We start from the raw sequence: 18,152 nt of genomic DNA on the forward strand, positions 1-18,152 counted from the left end.
GATTTTTATTTCAATGAGTACTAATGGTCATATACCAATTAAAATTTGGAAACTGTGCTAAGTTGTAAATGAGGCTGAAATGCAGTGCTAGGCAGAAAGGTTAGTTGTAGGGCAGATGTAGGAACCCACTTGGGAGGATGCACTGGCTGCAAAGAGTGTCCTGCAGTGTAAAGTGCTGATGCTGCACCTTATTTCATGTTAAATTCAACAGAGTTAACCTTTCCAACTGCCCTGAGTGATGAAGGTGAGATCAGAGCTAGCATTTCCCTTGGGAGGGTCCAATCTTCTTCACATAGGTCAGCAATGTCCAGAAGCAATAAAAAACGACCCAGCACCTTTGCACCTGACATATGTCTACAGGAACAGCTGTAATAAAGGGGAAGGAAAACTGGAGAGACTGGAAGTCAGACGAGGGCATGAACTTTTTGCATGGCTGAAGGGATCTCGTGTAAACAGACTGCAAGGCAGGAGTTCAGTGTGAGAGAAAAGCTGGGGAAAATGGAAAGAAGTCTTAGACTGACACTGTCAACGGGACTGAAATGGGAGAAAATTAGACGTGCAGCTCTCGTCATTTACACATCTAGCTCCCGTAGGAGTGCTGCTGCCAAGTGGCCCAGAGGGAACAAACCCAGCTGGGGTCACCTGAGGCCTCCCACGAGAGCCTCTCGGGCTCGGTGCCGTGGGAGGGATGCCCCTGCCAGGTGAAGAGCCGTGGGGCAACTCTGGCATTGTCCACAGCCTGGCTGGCTGTGCCTGCCTCTGAATTTGGAAGAGACAAAGATGTACAGCTACCTCTGCAAAAAGTAGAGTGTGTCCCACAATGTTTTTTTCTGGACAGAGAGTTGGATGTTTAATAATGTGTAGTCAGTTTGGATCTGAGCTTCACGTAAGAGTGACAGTGGGAACAGAAACATCATCCTTAGCACATCTAGATTAATGTTTAAGTTTTCATCTAGGGTACCAAATAGATTGCTTTAAACTTAACCTAAAGGATCTCAATAGCATACATGTGTAATTGTGGGAGACAATTGTGAAAGTGTGATAATTGTGTTTACTCTCTTAAAACAGTATTGATCTCCACAGATTTCTGTACTTACCCTTCTCTTTCCATCAGGAATGTGAACCCACGGCTAGGAGATATCCTACAGAAGCTGGCTCCTTTTCTGAAGATGTATGGAGAGTATGTAAAGAACTTTGACAGGGCAATGGACATGGTGAACACGTGTATGCAGAGGTCATCTCCTTTCAAAGATGTTGTTCAAAATATACAGGTATGTTGTTAATTGGCTTAATATGGCCTTGAAATCCTCATTTAAATTTATTTTATTTCCAGCACACAACATGTTTGTTTTGGTACAAGATAATATTGCTCTAGAATTAAGGAAGAAACACAGTTTTATTGGCAGTCCTTTCTTTTTTTGCTGTGCAACACAGATTTTTCACGTAGGTAGCTTTTCTCCCATTCATGTATTTAAGAGGAGAATTGGAAGTTACAGGATGAAACTGAGCTGTTTGCATGGCAATCCTGACTACGTTCAGCTTACTCAGAAATCCACTTTTTATGTTTTGGAATTAGGAGAATGGGATGAGTTCTGTTCTTGGGGGAGAGATACGGATAGCTTTGTTGTACATCGTGTTTTCTGTTGATATTTATATAGCAGAGGGAAGAAATATCGATGCTTATGGCACAGTTCTTCTGGGGCACTGCTGCCTTTCCCCAGTGAGCCTCCCTACCTTGTGTGCTCCTTTGTGTAGGGCATCCTCTTGCTCTGATACTCAACATATCCATTTGTAAACTCTTTTTAATTTTGTTTCCTTCTTACTAAGTTGAAGTGTTGCTTTTTAGCAAGTTCATTTCCTTTCTGAGCCTGGTGTTTGACTTTAGGCACGTCACCAGCAGCACCTGGCGCAGGAGGCTGTTTGGGTTTCCATCAGCTCTTGCTCTGCTGTTTCTGAGGCTTGTGAAGGGGCTCGCAGCGCTGGAGGACCACAGCTCTGCTGGGGGATGCTTAGCATGGACTTTCACACGTTCATTCTCACTATATAAAAGCTGTGTGGGGAGGGGGAAGAGCTCTGCTTACGCCGGTGTGTCCGTAAAACCTCTGCCCCCTTTGGACCCCGGGCCAGCTGCAGGAGGATGCAGCAGGCTGCAGGCATCCCTCCGCAGGTGCTGGGAAAGTGCACACCGGCCTCTGGGGGAGGCGAAGGCAGCAGGGAGAGGGTTAAGCTGAGCCGGGAGCACAGCTGTGCCCTAAATGGGAGCTTGTCGGCTGGCCAGCTGTCAGGAATCAAGTAATCCCCCCGGCAAGCTGGGAGAGGAGAGGCCCTATGCGGAGGGTCAGGGCTGCCGGCTGACTCAGACAGAAGCTGTGTCTTGGAGGAGCAGAGGGAAGGCAGCAGGAACTGGGAAAGTTCTTCTTCTACCAGACTCTCACTGTACGTGGCCTTTTCTTAACCTTTTTCTGTCTAAATCCAGCCTGCTCTCGCGGAGGCTCTGCGCAGCTAAGTGCGTCTGCTGGCTGGAATTTGAGACCCGGCAGCGCTGGGCCCCCGGGGGCTCCTGCTTCCCTGCGAGGGGCTCCTGGCCCCTGCTCGCCTCCCTGCTGCCCCTGCTCAGCTGTGTCGCCTGCCTGTGAGGACTTAGCTGGGTTCCCAGCACACTCGGTGTGGCCTGACCCACGCCAAGAAGGGGCATAGAGGCACAGCTGGGCTCCACAGGGAATCGGGCCTCTTTTATAGCAAGCACTGTAAGAATTCCTGCTTCCTGTGCACACGGGCATTTTGCTGTCTTCAGTTCTGCATCAAACTGCTGCCGTGCCTTTCTGAAGTGTAATTCGGTTTGTAACCGTTCTTCCTGCAGCACAGAGATCTGCCCTCCCCAAAATTCTTGTGTCTCTACACCGCTCGCCACCAGACTGCCAACACAAATGATTCGTGGTAGCTGTCAGGCTGTGAAACACGTCGGCAGCTGGCCAAGCCCATGCATATTTCTCGAGCAGAGCTGTGGCAGGTAGTGTTAGCGCAGGCAGTGCTTGTAGGGGTTGCAATTCTGAAGCCTACTGATGACAGGATTTCACTGTAGATTATTCTAGCAGCAGCATCACAGCACCTTCTGCTTCTGTCATGACCACGGTGCATCCAGCAAAGACTTGACCCAAAGCACTCAGTCTACTCATCCAACCTACCTCTGTGCTATCAAAAACTACAGGTACTTTTACAGGCAAAAGTTGTTCTTTTTCTCCCCTCTGTCCCCGCTACTCTGGGAACTTCTATAGCCTGTGTTTATAGAACCAGAGCAGACATTTGCAGTCTATCAGAAGGTGTGGGTGGGCATAAACTAAACTTTAGCCTGGTGTTCTGCTTGTATTATTCTTATATGCAAATAATTAAACAATTGCATTTAGATTTCAGTGGAGCTGCTATAGGTTTTTCTGTCTGTCCCTGGCACAGGACCACTGCTGCAGGGTTCATACAGCCCTGACTGCTGGCAGGGTATCCAGGATTACATTCATGTGGCTCCTCTCCTGACCTTCAGCTTTACTTTTCACAATACCAGTTGCAGCCTGTTGTGACCCTGCAGGAATACACTGTCTACCCAAGCTGTTAATGGAGCAGTTACACAGGCTAAGGCATTAACACTTATTAATTACGCTAACTTAGAGAAAACAAAACCAGAAATCCCATAGGACTTGGAAGTGAATGACTGTGACTTGCCAAGTTTACTTTAGCTGCCCTTGAAGATAAACTTACTTTCTGTTTACTTCTCATCCACCTACCAGTGCAAAAACTTGATAGCTGGTAAGTTTATTAGGAGTTTTCTTTTGTAAGTTCTCTAGTTACACCATCAGAAAAGTGCTCTTTTAATATATATTTATGTTTCAGATTCTCACGTGAATTAATTAAACACAGAAAAACATTTATCTTTCCTCTAGTAAAGTCATCTGAATTGTAATGTGAACTCCGTAAAGTTTTGGAAATCACGTAACGTGAAAGTTCTCCTGTTTGGATTGGTTTGTTTTGTGATTGTTGACTTTTACAGAGGATCCACTTGATGTATTAGTCCAACTGACATGAGCCTGGAATGGACTTCTTCCTTTTCTTCCCTATTATTATTCAGTGTTAGGGTTCATCATATTACAGTAATGAAAAGACAATGGAGATTATTATAGTAAGTGGATTTAGGAATATAAGCCAAGGGCTAATATGCAGTAGTGCAGTTCTGTGTCTCAGTGCTTCCTGGAATCTCCGATTCTTTCCATCCCAGTTGTGTTTTCTGGGAAACGTTGTGCTATAAAACTCTGAGAGACAAATTCACTTAATCTCCTCTAAACAGAAATGCTGTTCACTCCACTACACAGTGGCAAGATATGTTTTTAAAGCCCATTTACATCTTTCTGGAAGGATGGTTAATATTTTTCTATCAGACGGTCATCTTGTTATCTCCAGGCTTTGCTTCAAGAATCAGGCAAGTCAGCAGCGTGTCTTGGGCTGTGATAGTTATGTGGAAGACTACAAATACCTGAAACAAGCACCTTCCTCTGAGAAAAGAATACTGAGATTAGCATGGTAGATGAGGGGTTGCTTACAGTGGAACAGACCGAAATGTGGCTTCAGTAAGCTGACTTAAAAATAATGCAGTGGAGACGATTGCGTGTGTATATATTTGGCGTTAAGATGCTGATGAGGGATTCAGGAATGAGATTGTATCACTCACAAACTTCCTGTCTGCTTTAAAACAAGTTAGTTATTTTTGCTGTGTTTCTCATTTCTCCTCCCCATCCTTATAAATAGAAACATTGCTTTACTTCCTAGGGCTTCTGTGACAATAAGCACACTGCAACACTCAGTACCATTTCAAGCAGAGTAATTGAGTAATTATTGGGTAACATTTAATGTAATCAGTCTCAAACCAACCCCCTTTCTTGGTCAAGTAAAATGAGAGAATTTGAGGTAGCTACTTCAAAGGTGAGCAGTGTATCTGCTGCTTGTACAGTAAGTTCTAGCAAACAGTGTATCCCTGTGGGGTTTCTGATTTTATTTAATCTGGGGGGTAGGGGGAATGCTACCTAGAGCTTTTTTGATCATGTGAAGAATCACAAAATGTAAGATACTGTTGTATATCTGCAGAAAATGTCAGAGACAAGGAACAAAGGTTCACACTTGTCAGCTCTGATAGCTTGGGAAATTTTCATGTGCTCCTCTAACTATACATGAATGGCCATTTTCCCTTGCTGTTTAACAGCAAAAATGGGACCAAAACCAAAGCCTTCTATGGTTGTTTTCTCTCCGTTACAGAAACAGGAGGTGTGTGGAAACCTTACGTTGCAGCATCACATGCTTGAACCCGTGCAAAGGATTCCCCGTTATGAACTTCTCCTGAAGGACTATTTAAAGAAACTTCCAGAAGAATCTCCAGACAGGAAAGATGCTGAAAGTACATGTAAACTCCTCTCTGTCTAATGAACACAGTAAAATCTTGGAGAATTTTTTCCTTCACATGTTCAGATACTTTCAACTAGGGCTATGGTAGTAATGGAGAATTGAATTAATCAAATGATTGGCCAGCTTAGTACAAAGGGGTTCAGGATGCTCGTGGAGTAGAGAAGAAGAGAGCTGATAGGTCAGCTCTGGGAATGAAGACAGCTTTAGCGAGTAAACAGTGACAAGGTATTGAAGCTGCTAATGGTAGAACATCTGGAATTTTTATTTAATCCATTGTATGCCCAAAGACAAATACAGGAGGACGTCCATGGAATAGCTGGAGGAGGAAAATATGAATGGTCTTAAATGTATGTGCTTCCTAGGAAGGCAGGTTAGGCTCTGTTAACCCAGAATAACAAGAGAAATGGATTTCTTTTGGCATCTAGGAGTTCTCGATCCTGTCAGGAAATGTCTGAAGCACAGTTCACGTTATCATAAGCACACAGGCCCCATTTTAGGAAGACATTCTTAAAATATGCTTCAGAAGACTTAAGTGTGACTACCATTAACTTTAAGAGCTAGACTGATTCCTAGAAGGTAAATCTTTTGTCACACATGTGCTTCCAGGAAAGAAAGATCGAATAATTAGATGCACGTGGACCAGCTGAAAGTGCAGAAGTGATTATGTATGTAACTACTTATAAGCCTTCCTTTTAATTTATGGAAGGACAAAATGTAGTCCTTTTGCAATTTTGCAGGAAAAATACTAAGCAGGAAGATGAAAAAAAAAAAAAGTGCTATTAACAGATGCAGTCTGGACAAGGTATAACTTGCTACTTTTTTTTTTTTTTCACAGAATCACTGGAGCTCATATCTACAGCAGCAAACCATTCGAATGCAGCAATCAGAAAGATGGTGAGTAGAAATGGAGTAATGGAAGCATAATCTGTTGGAAATATTTGCTCGAACTGATAGTTCTCCATTGCCACAGGCATAGTAAAGTAAGACTGGAGAGAATTTTCAAATACGATGTGACAGGGTTTAAGCTATTGTTGAGTATCTGAGTTCTCTTTATCATAAATGATCCTGTTGTGGTTACCATGGCTTGTTCATCCCAAATTTCACCTTCCTCCTTCCTAAGGGAACATCCATCCTCCACTGAAAAAGGAGACCTTCATAAAATCATTACTTGTTTTTCAATGAAAAATGTTTCAATTCTATCTATTCATAAGGATAGATTTTTTTGCTTACAGATTTTCATGCTATTTTTAATTCAAGTCCTTTCCAGACTGAAGGTTGTTTTGGTTGAATTTTGCCTTGTTTTAAATGCACAGAGGGACTAGTGTGTGTCAGTAGCTTTGGTAAACTTTACTTCACTTCTAAAGTTGGGCAGCCTAAGATAGCAGAGATTTTGACGCTTCACTTTAAAACACAAGGTCTGAACTTTTTTTTTCCTGTTTTACTGAGGCCTTTAATGCTGAATGTTAGGGATGTTTTACTTACAGGACTGAAAGTGCACTACCATCAAAGTAAAAGGACTTCATAGTTACGGATGTTATCCCTTTTGTAGACACAAGTGCCTCGGGAGCTTGTGTATCCCATAGTTCTAAAACACCGCTTATCAGGCTTAACGCACACTGATCACTCATGGGTTACAAGGTTTACATCCCATTCCATATCATACCCTTTCTTCCTTGTTCTGTCCTTTCAAAACATTGTTTTTTTTTTCAAGAATCTCTGTAAGAAAGAAAAAAAAAAAAAACAGGAGGAGGTTCTTTCCTATATTTTTGTCTTCACTTCAGTTTGCTTGCATATACTGCTTCTTCTTTCCCCCATCTTCCCATTCAGCTCTTTTTTTCTCTTTAAGCCTTATTTTAGAAGCCTGGTGTTTTGAGTCATGCTAGGTGTCAGGGCTGTGGAGGCAGCAGGGCACAGCTCTGCCCAGACGAGAGGAAGTCGCTGGGTGCCTGCCTGGGGCTGGCGCTCCCTGAGCCACCAGGAGCCCGCCTTTCCTGCGGCTGCTGCTGGGAAGTAACCAGCTGATGTCTGTCTGTTTTCGCTACGTCTCAGTGAAAACCAGTTTCGAAACCATCTATTTCTATTTGAGTCTAGCATGTTCTCTTGATGAAGATAAGTGTCAGTGGAAACTTTTCTGGTTTGGGGCCTCGAACGACAACTCCACAAGTAGCGGCTATTTTGCTGGGACCTTTGTACAGCAGCTTCACAGGCAGCAGGTAGACGAAGTCACCAGGCAGTTGCTTTCTGTGTTGGATGGTCTTCTAGTAATATGCAAAAAAAAAAAAAAAAAACAACAAAACAAAACAAAAAAACTATTAGGAAAAGCTGCTATAATAATTTTCTACGCCCTGCTTACTGACAATGAGAACCTAGAGTCTTGTTGCGTTGATTCTCCTGTAATTAATAGGTTTTGCTTGAGCAGAAGCTCCAAAGAAAATTATCCAAGTAAGAATTTCAGGTTTGACCTCATGGTTTCCCAGCTCCAACACACATATCCCACTTTGTTTGCTGTCCCCAGCAGAAGGTGCCTGGGCATGCTTGGGAGGCTGGGGAGGGCGGTGGGCTGCTGGGAGCAATGCAGGGCGAGAGCAGCCCCAGCTGCAGTGCGCGTCCTGTGCGCACACACCTCTGCAGAGCCCCATGGGACAGTGGGAACAGCTGCATGAGGTCAGAGCCAAACCGAAAGAAAAGCAAATGCTGTAGCAAAATCTCAGAAAGCTAGCAGAGGTTTGAATTAATGTTGGCTGCTTCTTCGTTTTGTGTCAGTGTGAGAAGTAAACCACATTTCCAAAAGTGACTTTTCAAAATATCTTTTCCTAGATGTGCAGGTATCCCTCAGGTTTTGGACCTGCCCCTAGTATCCTAGTTTCTTCCCCCAAACGGTAGTTTGATAAGTTCAAATTTTCTTTGAATTAGTGGAGTCTCTGGATCATCTTCCAGTTTGTTGGAAAAATCGTACTGGCTCTAGGGATTGAGATGACTTCCTTGTTTGTTTTGTGTGTACCTCCACCCCACTTCCATTTTGTTTGGCAGTGTGTTTATTTTAAGGGTTTTGTTTGTTTAGTTGGTTTTGCTGGTTTGTTTTGGTCAGATTAATTGACTAGCATAGAAGCTAGCGTAATGTACGTTTATGGTAAAATAAATCAAATGGAGGTAAGTAAGGTGTATGAAAACCTGAAATTGCAGCCTAATCTGAAGACGGATTGAGGTGTTGTTTACAGATGTGTTTGGTCATATTTTCCAAATGTAATTGCATAGATCTCTGTCCTCACTTTCTGACTATTTGCTTGCAGTGCCGTTTGGAGCATATCAGTCCAGCATATTGGTTAAAAGCCAAACCTTTCTAAATGCTCTAACTCAGTAGCAAGATTTATGCACCTTTCTTATTCTGACTTGTTAAAGCTGCTGCAGTACTTATTATAGCAGCTGCAAGTGGGTTGCCTTTATCCGTCTGAATGCTGCACAGGAGGGACAGGGGGGACTTTAATATGTAGTTGACTTAATATTAAGTGTAAACGTTGCTTTGCTGAAAGGGGAAGAGTAAACATTTTATAAAGAATTTTGAGAAAGACATAAGTATACTTGAATGATATTAAAACTGTATTTTTAAGTCGATTTAAGCCTATTTCATAAGCTGCTTTTTGCCACAGGGGCACCTGGGTAGGACTGCAGCATTCCCCAGAGAGCTGAGGTTTTAGACTCTGCTTATAAATGCAGAATGTGACTGTGCTTCCTGAACGAGACCTACCTGTCATTGTGTCAGCAACAATGCACAATGTGAAACTTCTCAGAAGCTAAGAAATGTTCCTACTGTAGCACAAATCTTAGTCTGAGATGTTAACTGGAAGCTGAATTAATAACTGCAACCTTGGAAACGGTTTGTTAACATACTGGTTTCCAGTCCTGCTAGTGATTTTAGAGGACCTGATGACATTTCTTCCAATGGTACATAGTTGTTATTGAACAAGAACATCTAAAAATATCAAATAGATTGATACTAATGTGTTGATATCAAAATACTATTAAAATGATACAATCCAAGTATGAATCATGAGTGACTAAGACAGAAGAGTATGGAAAAGATACTCATTATTTTTTGAAAATGCAAAGCTGTATCAGAAGTGAAAGACTGCTTTCTTTCCTTATTTTTCTTTACTTATTTACACTTACCACAAAAATGATACTGTGAGTGATAGGCCAAGTGGAATATCTTTTATTTAAATTTCTGGGGTTCTGTACTTGCAGGAAAAGATGCACAAGCTTTTGGAAGTCTATGAGCGACTCGGTGGTGAAGAGGATATTGTTAACCCAGCTAATGAGCTCATTAAAGAAGGACACATTCAGAAACTGTCAGCGAAGAATGGCACAGCACAGGATAGATATTTATTCCTGGTGAGTTTTTTGTTGATCTCTTATTTTCAGAGTTGTGCTGTGAAGTGATATATTTCCAAAGCTCTTACCAACTGAGCCCAGTTACTCCTTCCTCTGAGCAGCAATTTTCATTTGATGTTCTTCCCTTGAGGTTTTCCTTCCTCCTTCCATGCTTGTGCCTTTGCCAATGGCTTGTCAGGCTTAAAGGGGTCTCCTTCCATCTCCCTCTTCAGAGGCTGCATTTTTGTGAAGTGCCCCCAGAGGGGCATTTCCAGCAGTCCCACATTGCTGAGTGAGATGGCCAGCTTCTCCAACACCAAGAGAATAGCTCTCACTTGCTCTCAAGGCAGTTGAATTGGTACGTATGGAGAGATGTGGAGAAAGGGGAAGTGGCAGGATGACATATTTCTCTGTCCACTTCTTTCAAGTAATGATGTGCGAGTCCAACCTACTCATTAAATTTCTTTGAGAATTGCATCATAGAGTAAGACATGCCAGAGTCCTAAACTGTCAAAGTGCAGGCTGTGTCCTACATGTAACCCCTAAACTTAAAGTCTGTCCTTGTTACAGTTTAACAGCATGGTGCTTTACTGTGTGCCAAAACTGAGGCTGATAGGCCAGAAATTCAGTGTTCGAGAGAAGATGGACATTGCAGGATTGCAGGTTTGTATCTCTTCTTTTCGCCATTCTTAATATTTACGTATGCTTCTACAGTAGATAGTGTCAGATCCCCTCTGAATCCAAAAAATAGAACTGTATGTGTACATAGAAATAAAGTAAAATTATAAAGTACAGCATTGGATGTCTTTTCTAAGATTTATTATTATCAGATAGTCATCCAAAGGTGAGTGAGAAACTAGTGAGGATGTACATTCTTCGACTGAAAACCTTCCCTTGTCACCTAGCTGATACAGGAGCCACCTTTTTCCCATACTGCTGTAGGGGGAAAGATAGACTTAGGGCTTTTGTAGTGAGATGAGTAATTGTGGAAACAATTCCTTTGGTTTTTCTACCTTAGTATTGTATTCTGAGTGATCCTTTCAACTAAGCATTTCAAAGAACGAATGTATTTGTAAGTTATTAAAATGGTTGAAAGAAGATGGAGACTAGTAAGAAGCTGACATCTTCTTTTTGCAGGTCCAAGAAATTGCCAAGCAAAACGTAGCTCACACATTTTCAATAACAGGAAAAAAGAGATCACTGGAACTGCAAGCCAGGTATGGTGCTTGTTTTGTCTTTTCAGGTTGGTGAATATTATGTACAAATTTAAAATCTAGGATATATGGCTATGCTAGTATGACGTAGCTTTAAAACAGAAGCTGAGAAACTGAGATGGTTCATTTAAGACAGTTCATTGGTCCTAAGTCAGTGTGTTGATGTTTATAATAGTACTTGTAGATTCCACTGCAGTGATAATTCAAACTTTTTTGGCAGTTACTTGGTAATAATTAAGGTCAATAATTATTAATGGTGATTATAAAATAGATAGCAAAGCTAAAATCTTTATGGATATTAAGCTATGAGGATGTCAACAATTGGATTTAATGAAAATACTGAAAATGTAATGTTGATGTTTTCTGTATTTTTCTTTTGTTTTAACAGGACAGAAGAGGAGAAGAGGGAATGGATTCAGGTTAATACAAAAACATTATGATAGGGGGTGGAAATCACCATGCAGTCAGCACCTTCTGTTTTTGAAATGATCTTTCAGGGGTTTCTGTATCAATGAGGCTCTGTGAGGAAGCTGAGTAGTCCAATGTGGAAAAGATGTTTGTGGAGAATCTAGTGCTCCAGTCAGGGTCCCGCTGCTGACCCACCATGCTTTGAGTGGGTCAAAAAGAGGCTTTGAATGGCTTCCCATTTCCTGCAGTCCTCGAGTGCAGTGAAAGAGAGTGAAAAGTCAGAGATTAGCTTGTATATTCTTGAAGTCTGACTTGTACGATACACTAAGAATATTCCTAGTTTTTAAGTTAATGGTATTGAAATAACAATACCATTCTTAGTTGTTAAGGTTTTAAAATTCTGATTTCTTCTCTACAAATGTAAGGGTTTTTCACTAAAATGATGACCCTAAGGATTTTCCTATGAGAATTTTTGTATGTTTTTGAGTATGAATTTTTCCAAGACTTCTTTAGTGAAACTTCTCATCTCCGCTGGAATTTTTGTTTCAGGTTATTCAAGCAACAATTGAAAAGCACAAACAGAACAGTGAAACATTTAGAGCTTTCAATAGCTCTTTTTCTCAAGATGAGGACCATCTTCCTGATTCATCAGTAAGTTTGAGTGCTTAATTCTCCTTCTGTGCTATAACAGTTTTAGCGACAGTTAAACTAGACTTACACAGCTAACTTTAAAATACAGTAGTCTTATTTTATTTTTTACATTACAGTCAGCTCCATTTCTCTGGCTCTCAAATGCATATCAGTCATAGTTATTCAACCATGCAGGTATGGAATAAATTACTCAGGGTAGTTCAGTGCAAGAGACCTATCAGTCATGCTTTCCAGACGAGTGGCTCGTTTAGCATAACAGGTGTAGTTCTTCAGTGTTGTGAGTGGTTGGATGTCTGGAATGATGTTTGTGTGCCTGGGAGATTTTTTTCATTACCTTTCTCCATCTCCTCAGAGATGTGGTTTTAGATTTTTTTTTTCTTACTTTCTTATTATTGAAAAAGTTCTAAGGAGTTGAAAGGAAATTAATGCATTTTATAGGGATCTTAACAATACTGTCTTATGGATAATAAACCTGTTTCAGAAGGGTTCAACTCTTCAACTAAATATGCAGAATACTCTTGAAAGTTTATTCTGTTTCTGTCAAACTGGAGTGAATTACTCCATGTTGTATCTGCTACGAGTTTTGTTTTGGAAGTTGGCACATGAGGATAATGATGATATCTCTTCATTCAACTTGAAAATTATAATAACCTAAGCCACAGTCACTTGCTTAAAAGCTAAAAGAGAAGAGGGCCTGGGAGAGGGAAATTGTTGGGAATTCCTTGCAGAGCTGCCTGTGTTGATGTCATCTGTGGTCAACCATGGTAGATCTTGGGGCACAGGGAGAGAGGGTCTATCTGCAGAGATTAAACTTGGAGATCTTTTTATCTTCTTTCCACTCCTCTCCTAAACTTTTATTTTGTACCTAATAATCATAGGAACCTCCGCTTTCCCACATCTGCCTCAGTGACTCTGTAATGCTGGATTTTTATCTGTCTGATTTCCCAGGGGGCTCAGGAGAGATGTTAGATATTGTTAGATATTCCTTTCATCCCAGCATTAATCACAGACTGACAGCAGAGATCTTCACCAACCTCCAGAGTCCATGATCCTGTCACTTACAGTGGCTAGTGATGATCCATTTTCAGAGCATGCTATATATCTTACTGATCATGAGCTATTCATCAGCTAAAAATACTCTGAAAAAAAATGGGAAAACAATCAGTTTGTTTCTGTATTCTTAAGCTGACTCATGGCTGCCTTCAGAACTGGGGTGCAGTTAGAAAAAAAAAATCTTTTGCTAATAAGCGAACGAATAAGCGTACTTCTCTCTATCTAATTAAGATGGTGTCTGTTCAACTTCATGATTATTATCTTGCTTTATAAATCCCATTTTATTTTTCTGGTATGTCAGTGGTGTAGCCACATGCTGTACTCTACTGGTTCATAAAACTGAGGCAGAACAGAAGTCTGGCTTATCTCCTGGCTGTGATATGAATGCAGTATGTACATTAATTTCTTCTATGTCAGAATGCTAACCTGTATTTTTAGGAGATAATATAATCTGGATAATCAGCTTTGAAAACAGATGTCAAGGCTTAAATGTGCCAGAAATTGCTGTCAGTTAAAAAGAGATGAATGTAATTCTGTAAGGAAAACTGGACAAGTACTGAGAGCATTCTTAGTAGCAATATGCTTCTGTGGGCAGCATATACTGTACATATCTCATCATCTGGGCAGTATGCTTCAGAGGAAAAAATGACAAAAATCTTCCTTTTTGTGCTCTCATGAATCAAGAAATGGATTTATTCTCATGGATTCCAAGTTAGATCTGTAACAGCTACTAGAAATGGGACTCTGGTTCTAATAAGCTTATAGAAAAATAGCCAAATTGCTTTTCTCCTGTCCTTGGCCATGGATTTGGTATGTTACAGTGCTTATGATTAATTTCAGTTGTACGTTTGCTGCATGCCTTTGCACGCGATTCTTAACATGCTTTTGTTTTCCCTGCTGACTTACATAATCTCATACAGTTATTAAGGGTTGATACTTCACTTGTGATTCACCGACAGAAGATTTACAGTTTCTTGTAGGTGCAGAGATTTGACAATGAGGTTGACATTTTGACCTGATTCTTAAGATTATCTCTGTACAATAATATACAGCAATTGTTGTTTCTGTTAATATTATTTTCATTAATACTTCCCTTAAAAATAATAATCCTAAAGCCCCTGAAAGGAGTATGTCTCTGTCACCCCCTTGCCCTCTCTCTTCCCTGTGCGTTTTCTGTTTATTTCATGATTACTGTTCATCTCTTCCTCGGTTTGCCTAAGTGTAACTCAGTGAGACTGTCAGCTTGGACACAGCTACAATGCAAGTCAGAGGAATGGCAATAAACTCTCACCTGTCAAGAGGTGAATAATTCAGTGTCATCGCCAGTCAGTCCCCTGCAGGGTTACTGTAGCAGTGATCTTTTAAGGAATCCTTTACAGAAAGCTTCAGGGTTCCTTTGTGGCTTAATTCCTTCAGAAAGAGGACATTAATTTCTCTGCTCTCTATTTTCATCTGCAACATTTCAAGGTTGTGGGAAAGAGTTTTTTAAACTTTTTTTTTAAAGCCATATAAAAATATTCCAGGACTGGTTTTACCACTGTTTGATGTCAGAAGAGTGGGGACTTGTGATATAGGGAAGGCTGGCATTTAGGAAAATACCTTTTCTGCAGAGAGCCAAGCTCTGTGGAAGTGACATCCCTAAGATATGAACATGGTTAAATCATGATTTTTAGATGCTGGTAAATCACTGTTACGTCCACAGCCTTTTTCCTGTTCCTCCCTGTAACCTCTAGTTCTGACCACCTTGGGGTAGTTCTGACTTACATGTGAATAGCTATCTTCCTCCATACCAAATCCTAAATACTTTGAGTGGTAACGGTAATATAAGGGGGTTTCTCATCGGTAGGACTAAGTCTGCATTTTCTGCTAGGGAGGGAGATAAAAACACATCCTCTATGAGAGTATGTTTCTTTCCAGAGCAGTTAATGCTCTGAGAAAATGTGTTTGTGTGCTGCGGTCAGATAAGTTTTCATGTATTAGTATACTTAGGTAAATATAGCAGAATGCTTACTTAAATAGAGGTGAAAACCCCAGTAGTTAGCAAACAGCAGTATTCCAACTGAGTAAGACCGAAAGCAGACGAGTGCCTGGGGAGAATGCAGAAGTTTAGTACAGTGCTGCTGGAGAAGCTCTTTTGAAATCTTTTCCAGGTTAAGACCAAAGGGTATTTTTGTTTTAGCTTATCTTTCCAAATAAAGGCTAAGAGGCTATGGGGATCTGGACAGGCAACTAGAGCCTTTTCTCTGAACTTGCTAGTGATTTTCTCCAGGTCCTTCAGACCCCCTTTTCTCTCCGCACTGCTCAGTACCTTTCTTGAACCCCATGTGTTAGCACACGTACTTCTATTAGGCAGTGATCTAAATACCTGGGGTGATCAGGATTCCAGCTGAAAGAAACCACTTTCCGTGGGACTTGTGAATGCATGATGCCCGAGACCCTTGGGTTGCTGGGTTCCCACCAAGGCAGGTCCAATTACCTGGAGTGAGGGCGTCCTGTGTTCCCCACGAGAGTGCTCCTGAGCTGCTACAGCCCTGCCCAGGGCTGCCTGCCTTGACCAGGCTGCATTTGCTCACTGCCTTGTTTGCTTTCCCCGTTTATTCTCTGGAGTTGCTTGATTGCGTTAGTTTATAAACAGATATGGCTAGATATCAGAATGAACAGCACTTCAACTTGGCTGCTCGCTCAAAGCTACAGCTCAGGTTGTTTCTAGCAACAGAGGTGAAATCTTTTTGCTCTGAAATGGAACTGGAACCTGCTGTCCATAGGGTGCAAAAATGTACTGGAGATTTGGATAAGCTCAAAATGGAGATATTTGATTGGCAAAGGAAGAACGACCTACGGGTATAATGAGAGAATAAAGAGTCTAATTCTGAGAACCTCCTGTAAACTAACAAAATCCCTGTAAATTAATGACAGATGAAAGGGGTTTTGTTTTAGGATGTAGCCATTTTTGTGTACACAAGCTTGTTATTTGCCCTCGGGTTTATGTATTGAATACATAGAGATGCCAATTAGCATTTATATTTCATGTAAGACATTAAAAAAAACTTACATGAGTACTATTTGAATGAAGTAAATATTCTTCCTAGATAGAATCCACTGACTACACTTAGCACTTGCTCTCTTGGCTGTGGTGAAGACTAGTGGTGAAGTTCAAAACCTGCCAGTTTGCTTTATGTGGTGTTTCTGTGGGACAGGTACCCAGTTCAGTGAGAGGCAGGCTTGGTAATTCCATGCTGTCTGTGAAGTCACCACTTCGTGGTCAGCTGAGTATCTGAGAGTGGCTGAGTGAACGTGCAATTAAAAGATGTTCACGAGTGAATAGCTGAGGGGCTAAAAGCAAATGATGTCTTTTTTTTTTTTTTTTGACATTTCGTATATTTTAGGAAGAATGTCCCTGTTGAACTTGCTCTGTCATTGTGTTTCCCTCAGATAGCAAGCACTAGCTCGGTGGAGTCAATGCCAGGAGCAGATGGCGGTGGTGCATTTGGAGGGGTAAGTAACTCGAAGCTAATACTTGTGGTAGAGCAGGGTGGTTTATGTTCCTTTTGTAGCAGGAAAGAATCAGAGGTACTTCAGTACCTCAGTTTATGTTCTGCTGTCTGTTGCTGCAGCTGTGCTGTCCTGAACTTTTTGTCTGGGTTAGAGCCCCAGCTGCTTGCAGGGTTTGCACCACCAGTGTCTGTAAATCCTTCTCCAGGGATGTGCTGCACCAATGGTGAACCTAGATCGAGGGAAGTTGATTGCTACCTTTGTAGGGTTCTGGTGTGTTTTTCAAATTCTGATAAGGAGCTGTACTGAAGGCTTGTGTGGAGGAGAGCAAAGGGAGACAAGTAAACCTGACTGGTTAGTATTGTCCTATTATGTAACTCAGAATCTGTACTCCAGAACCAAATTATAGTGTGATTTTTTTGTGTTTCTGCCAGTAGAGAGAAGGAATTAGTGCTTTCATAAGTCTCTGGCCTTCCAGTGATCTGCTGCTGCAGAGGCAAAATATACTGTGAAAAAAAAATTTCATTTTGCTCTTACAACATCTGTGATTGCTGCTGAGTCAAACCAGCACTGCCTCAAAAAGAGGATTTAAGTCCTTAATAAGGTCTTTTTTTTTTAAATATTCTTATTTCTTCCTTGTGAAATATCATCTAAGAATAACAGATTTTCAGGAAATGTCTTAGGTTCAGCTGAGTTTACAAAAAGCAAACAAATGAAAAAAACAACTGATGAGATACTCTAGGATATTACGTATTAGCTTGGAGCCACTTTAGGAGCTCTACCAAACCTCTCTCCAAGACTGTGACCTACTGGCAGAATTTAGGAAGTATCAATGAAACTCTGTTAAACAAGCCAGCAACCTGACCTGTACTAACAAGAGTTTATTAAAAATAAGTGTTTATAATTAGTGTATTCATTACTATTTATTGTTTGTTCACACTTCCTGTTTTCCCTAAGCAATTTTTATTTATTTATAGTTGGTTTCATGCTTAGTGGCCCTGTTCCTTGAGTTGCAGATGCTATAGTAAGATAGCTACTTAATGGAAAAAAATGGTTTAAAAAGTATTTAAAAACAAGCACATAAAAATTTCTGTTGCTCTTAAGTTTCTTACAGGAAACAAGTTTTAGTTATAGCTAGACAACATATATTTAGATCCTTCTAGCTGATTATAGGTATTTGTGCCAATGATTTGCATAGCACATCATTAAGTATTTTTTTGTTGTGCATTTACAGAAAAATTTAATTACTGAAATAAAGATAAAAATTGAGTTAAACAAAAATTCAAAAGTTAAAAAAATAAAATTGAATTGAGTAGTGTTGATTTGGGGATCTAATTCTGCTGTTTTGTAGCAAATAGATAACATCAGCATGAGCAATGAGTTCAGATGTTAGTTGCAGCTTTAGAAAAATATTAATTTTTAATGATGGCGTCCTTTTAATAATATCTCAGTGAGAGCATGAGCAAGTACACTCCTTACTTAACAGCTTCCACATGCAAACCACTTGGTGGTAGTGGTGGTCAG

General features: G+C 40.8%; 1 protein-coding gene across 7 annotated transcripts in view; it reads left to right on the forward strand.

Annotated features, from left to right (window-relative positions):
• The window catches only part of FGD3 (FYVE, RhoGEF and PH domain containing 3), a 111,860-nt gene that overhangs the window by 76,977 nt on the left and 16,731 nt on the right, over positions 1–18,152 (forward strand). For all 7 annotated transcript variants that reach the window (XM_040568131.1, XM_040568133.1, XM_040568135.1 and 4 more), the window contains 9 exons: positions 1,115–1,271; positions 5,296–5,434; positions 6,278–6,336; positions 9,685–9,831; positions 10,381–10,473; positions 10,948–11,027; positions 11,413–11,443; positions 11,982–12,083; positions 16,569–16,631. In XM_040568131.1, coding sequence (XP_040424065.1) covers positions 1,115–1,271; positions 5,296–5,434; positions 6,278–6,336; positions 9,685–9,831; positions 10,381–10,473; positions 10,948–11,027; positions 11,413–11,443; positions 11,982–12,083; positions 16,569–16,631 — 871 coding nt within the window. The remainder of the gene's footprint in view (positions 1–1,114; positions 1,272–5,295; positions 5,435–6,277; positions 6,337–9,684; positions 9,832–10,380; positions 10,474–10,947; positions 11,028–11,412; positions 11,444–11,981; positions 12,084–16,568; positions 16,632–18,152) is intronic.

Source organism: Cygnus olor, chromosome 10, assembly GCF_009769625.2.
Source record: "Cygnus olor isolate bCygOlo1 chromosome 10, bCygOlo1.pri.v2, whole genome shotgun sequence".
NCBI classification, from domain to species: domain Eukaryota; kingdom Metazoa; phylum Chordata; class Aves; order Anseriformes; family Anatidae; genus Cygnus; species Cygnus olor.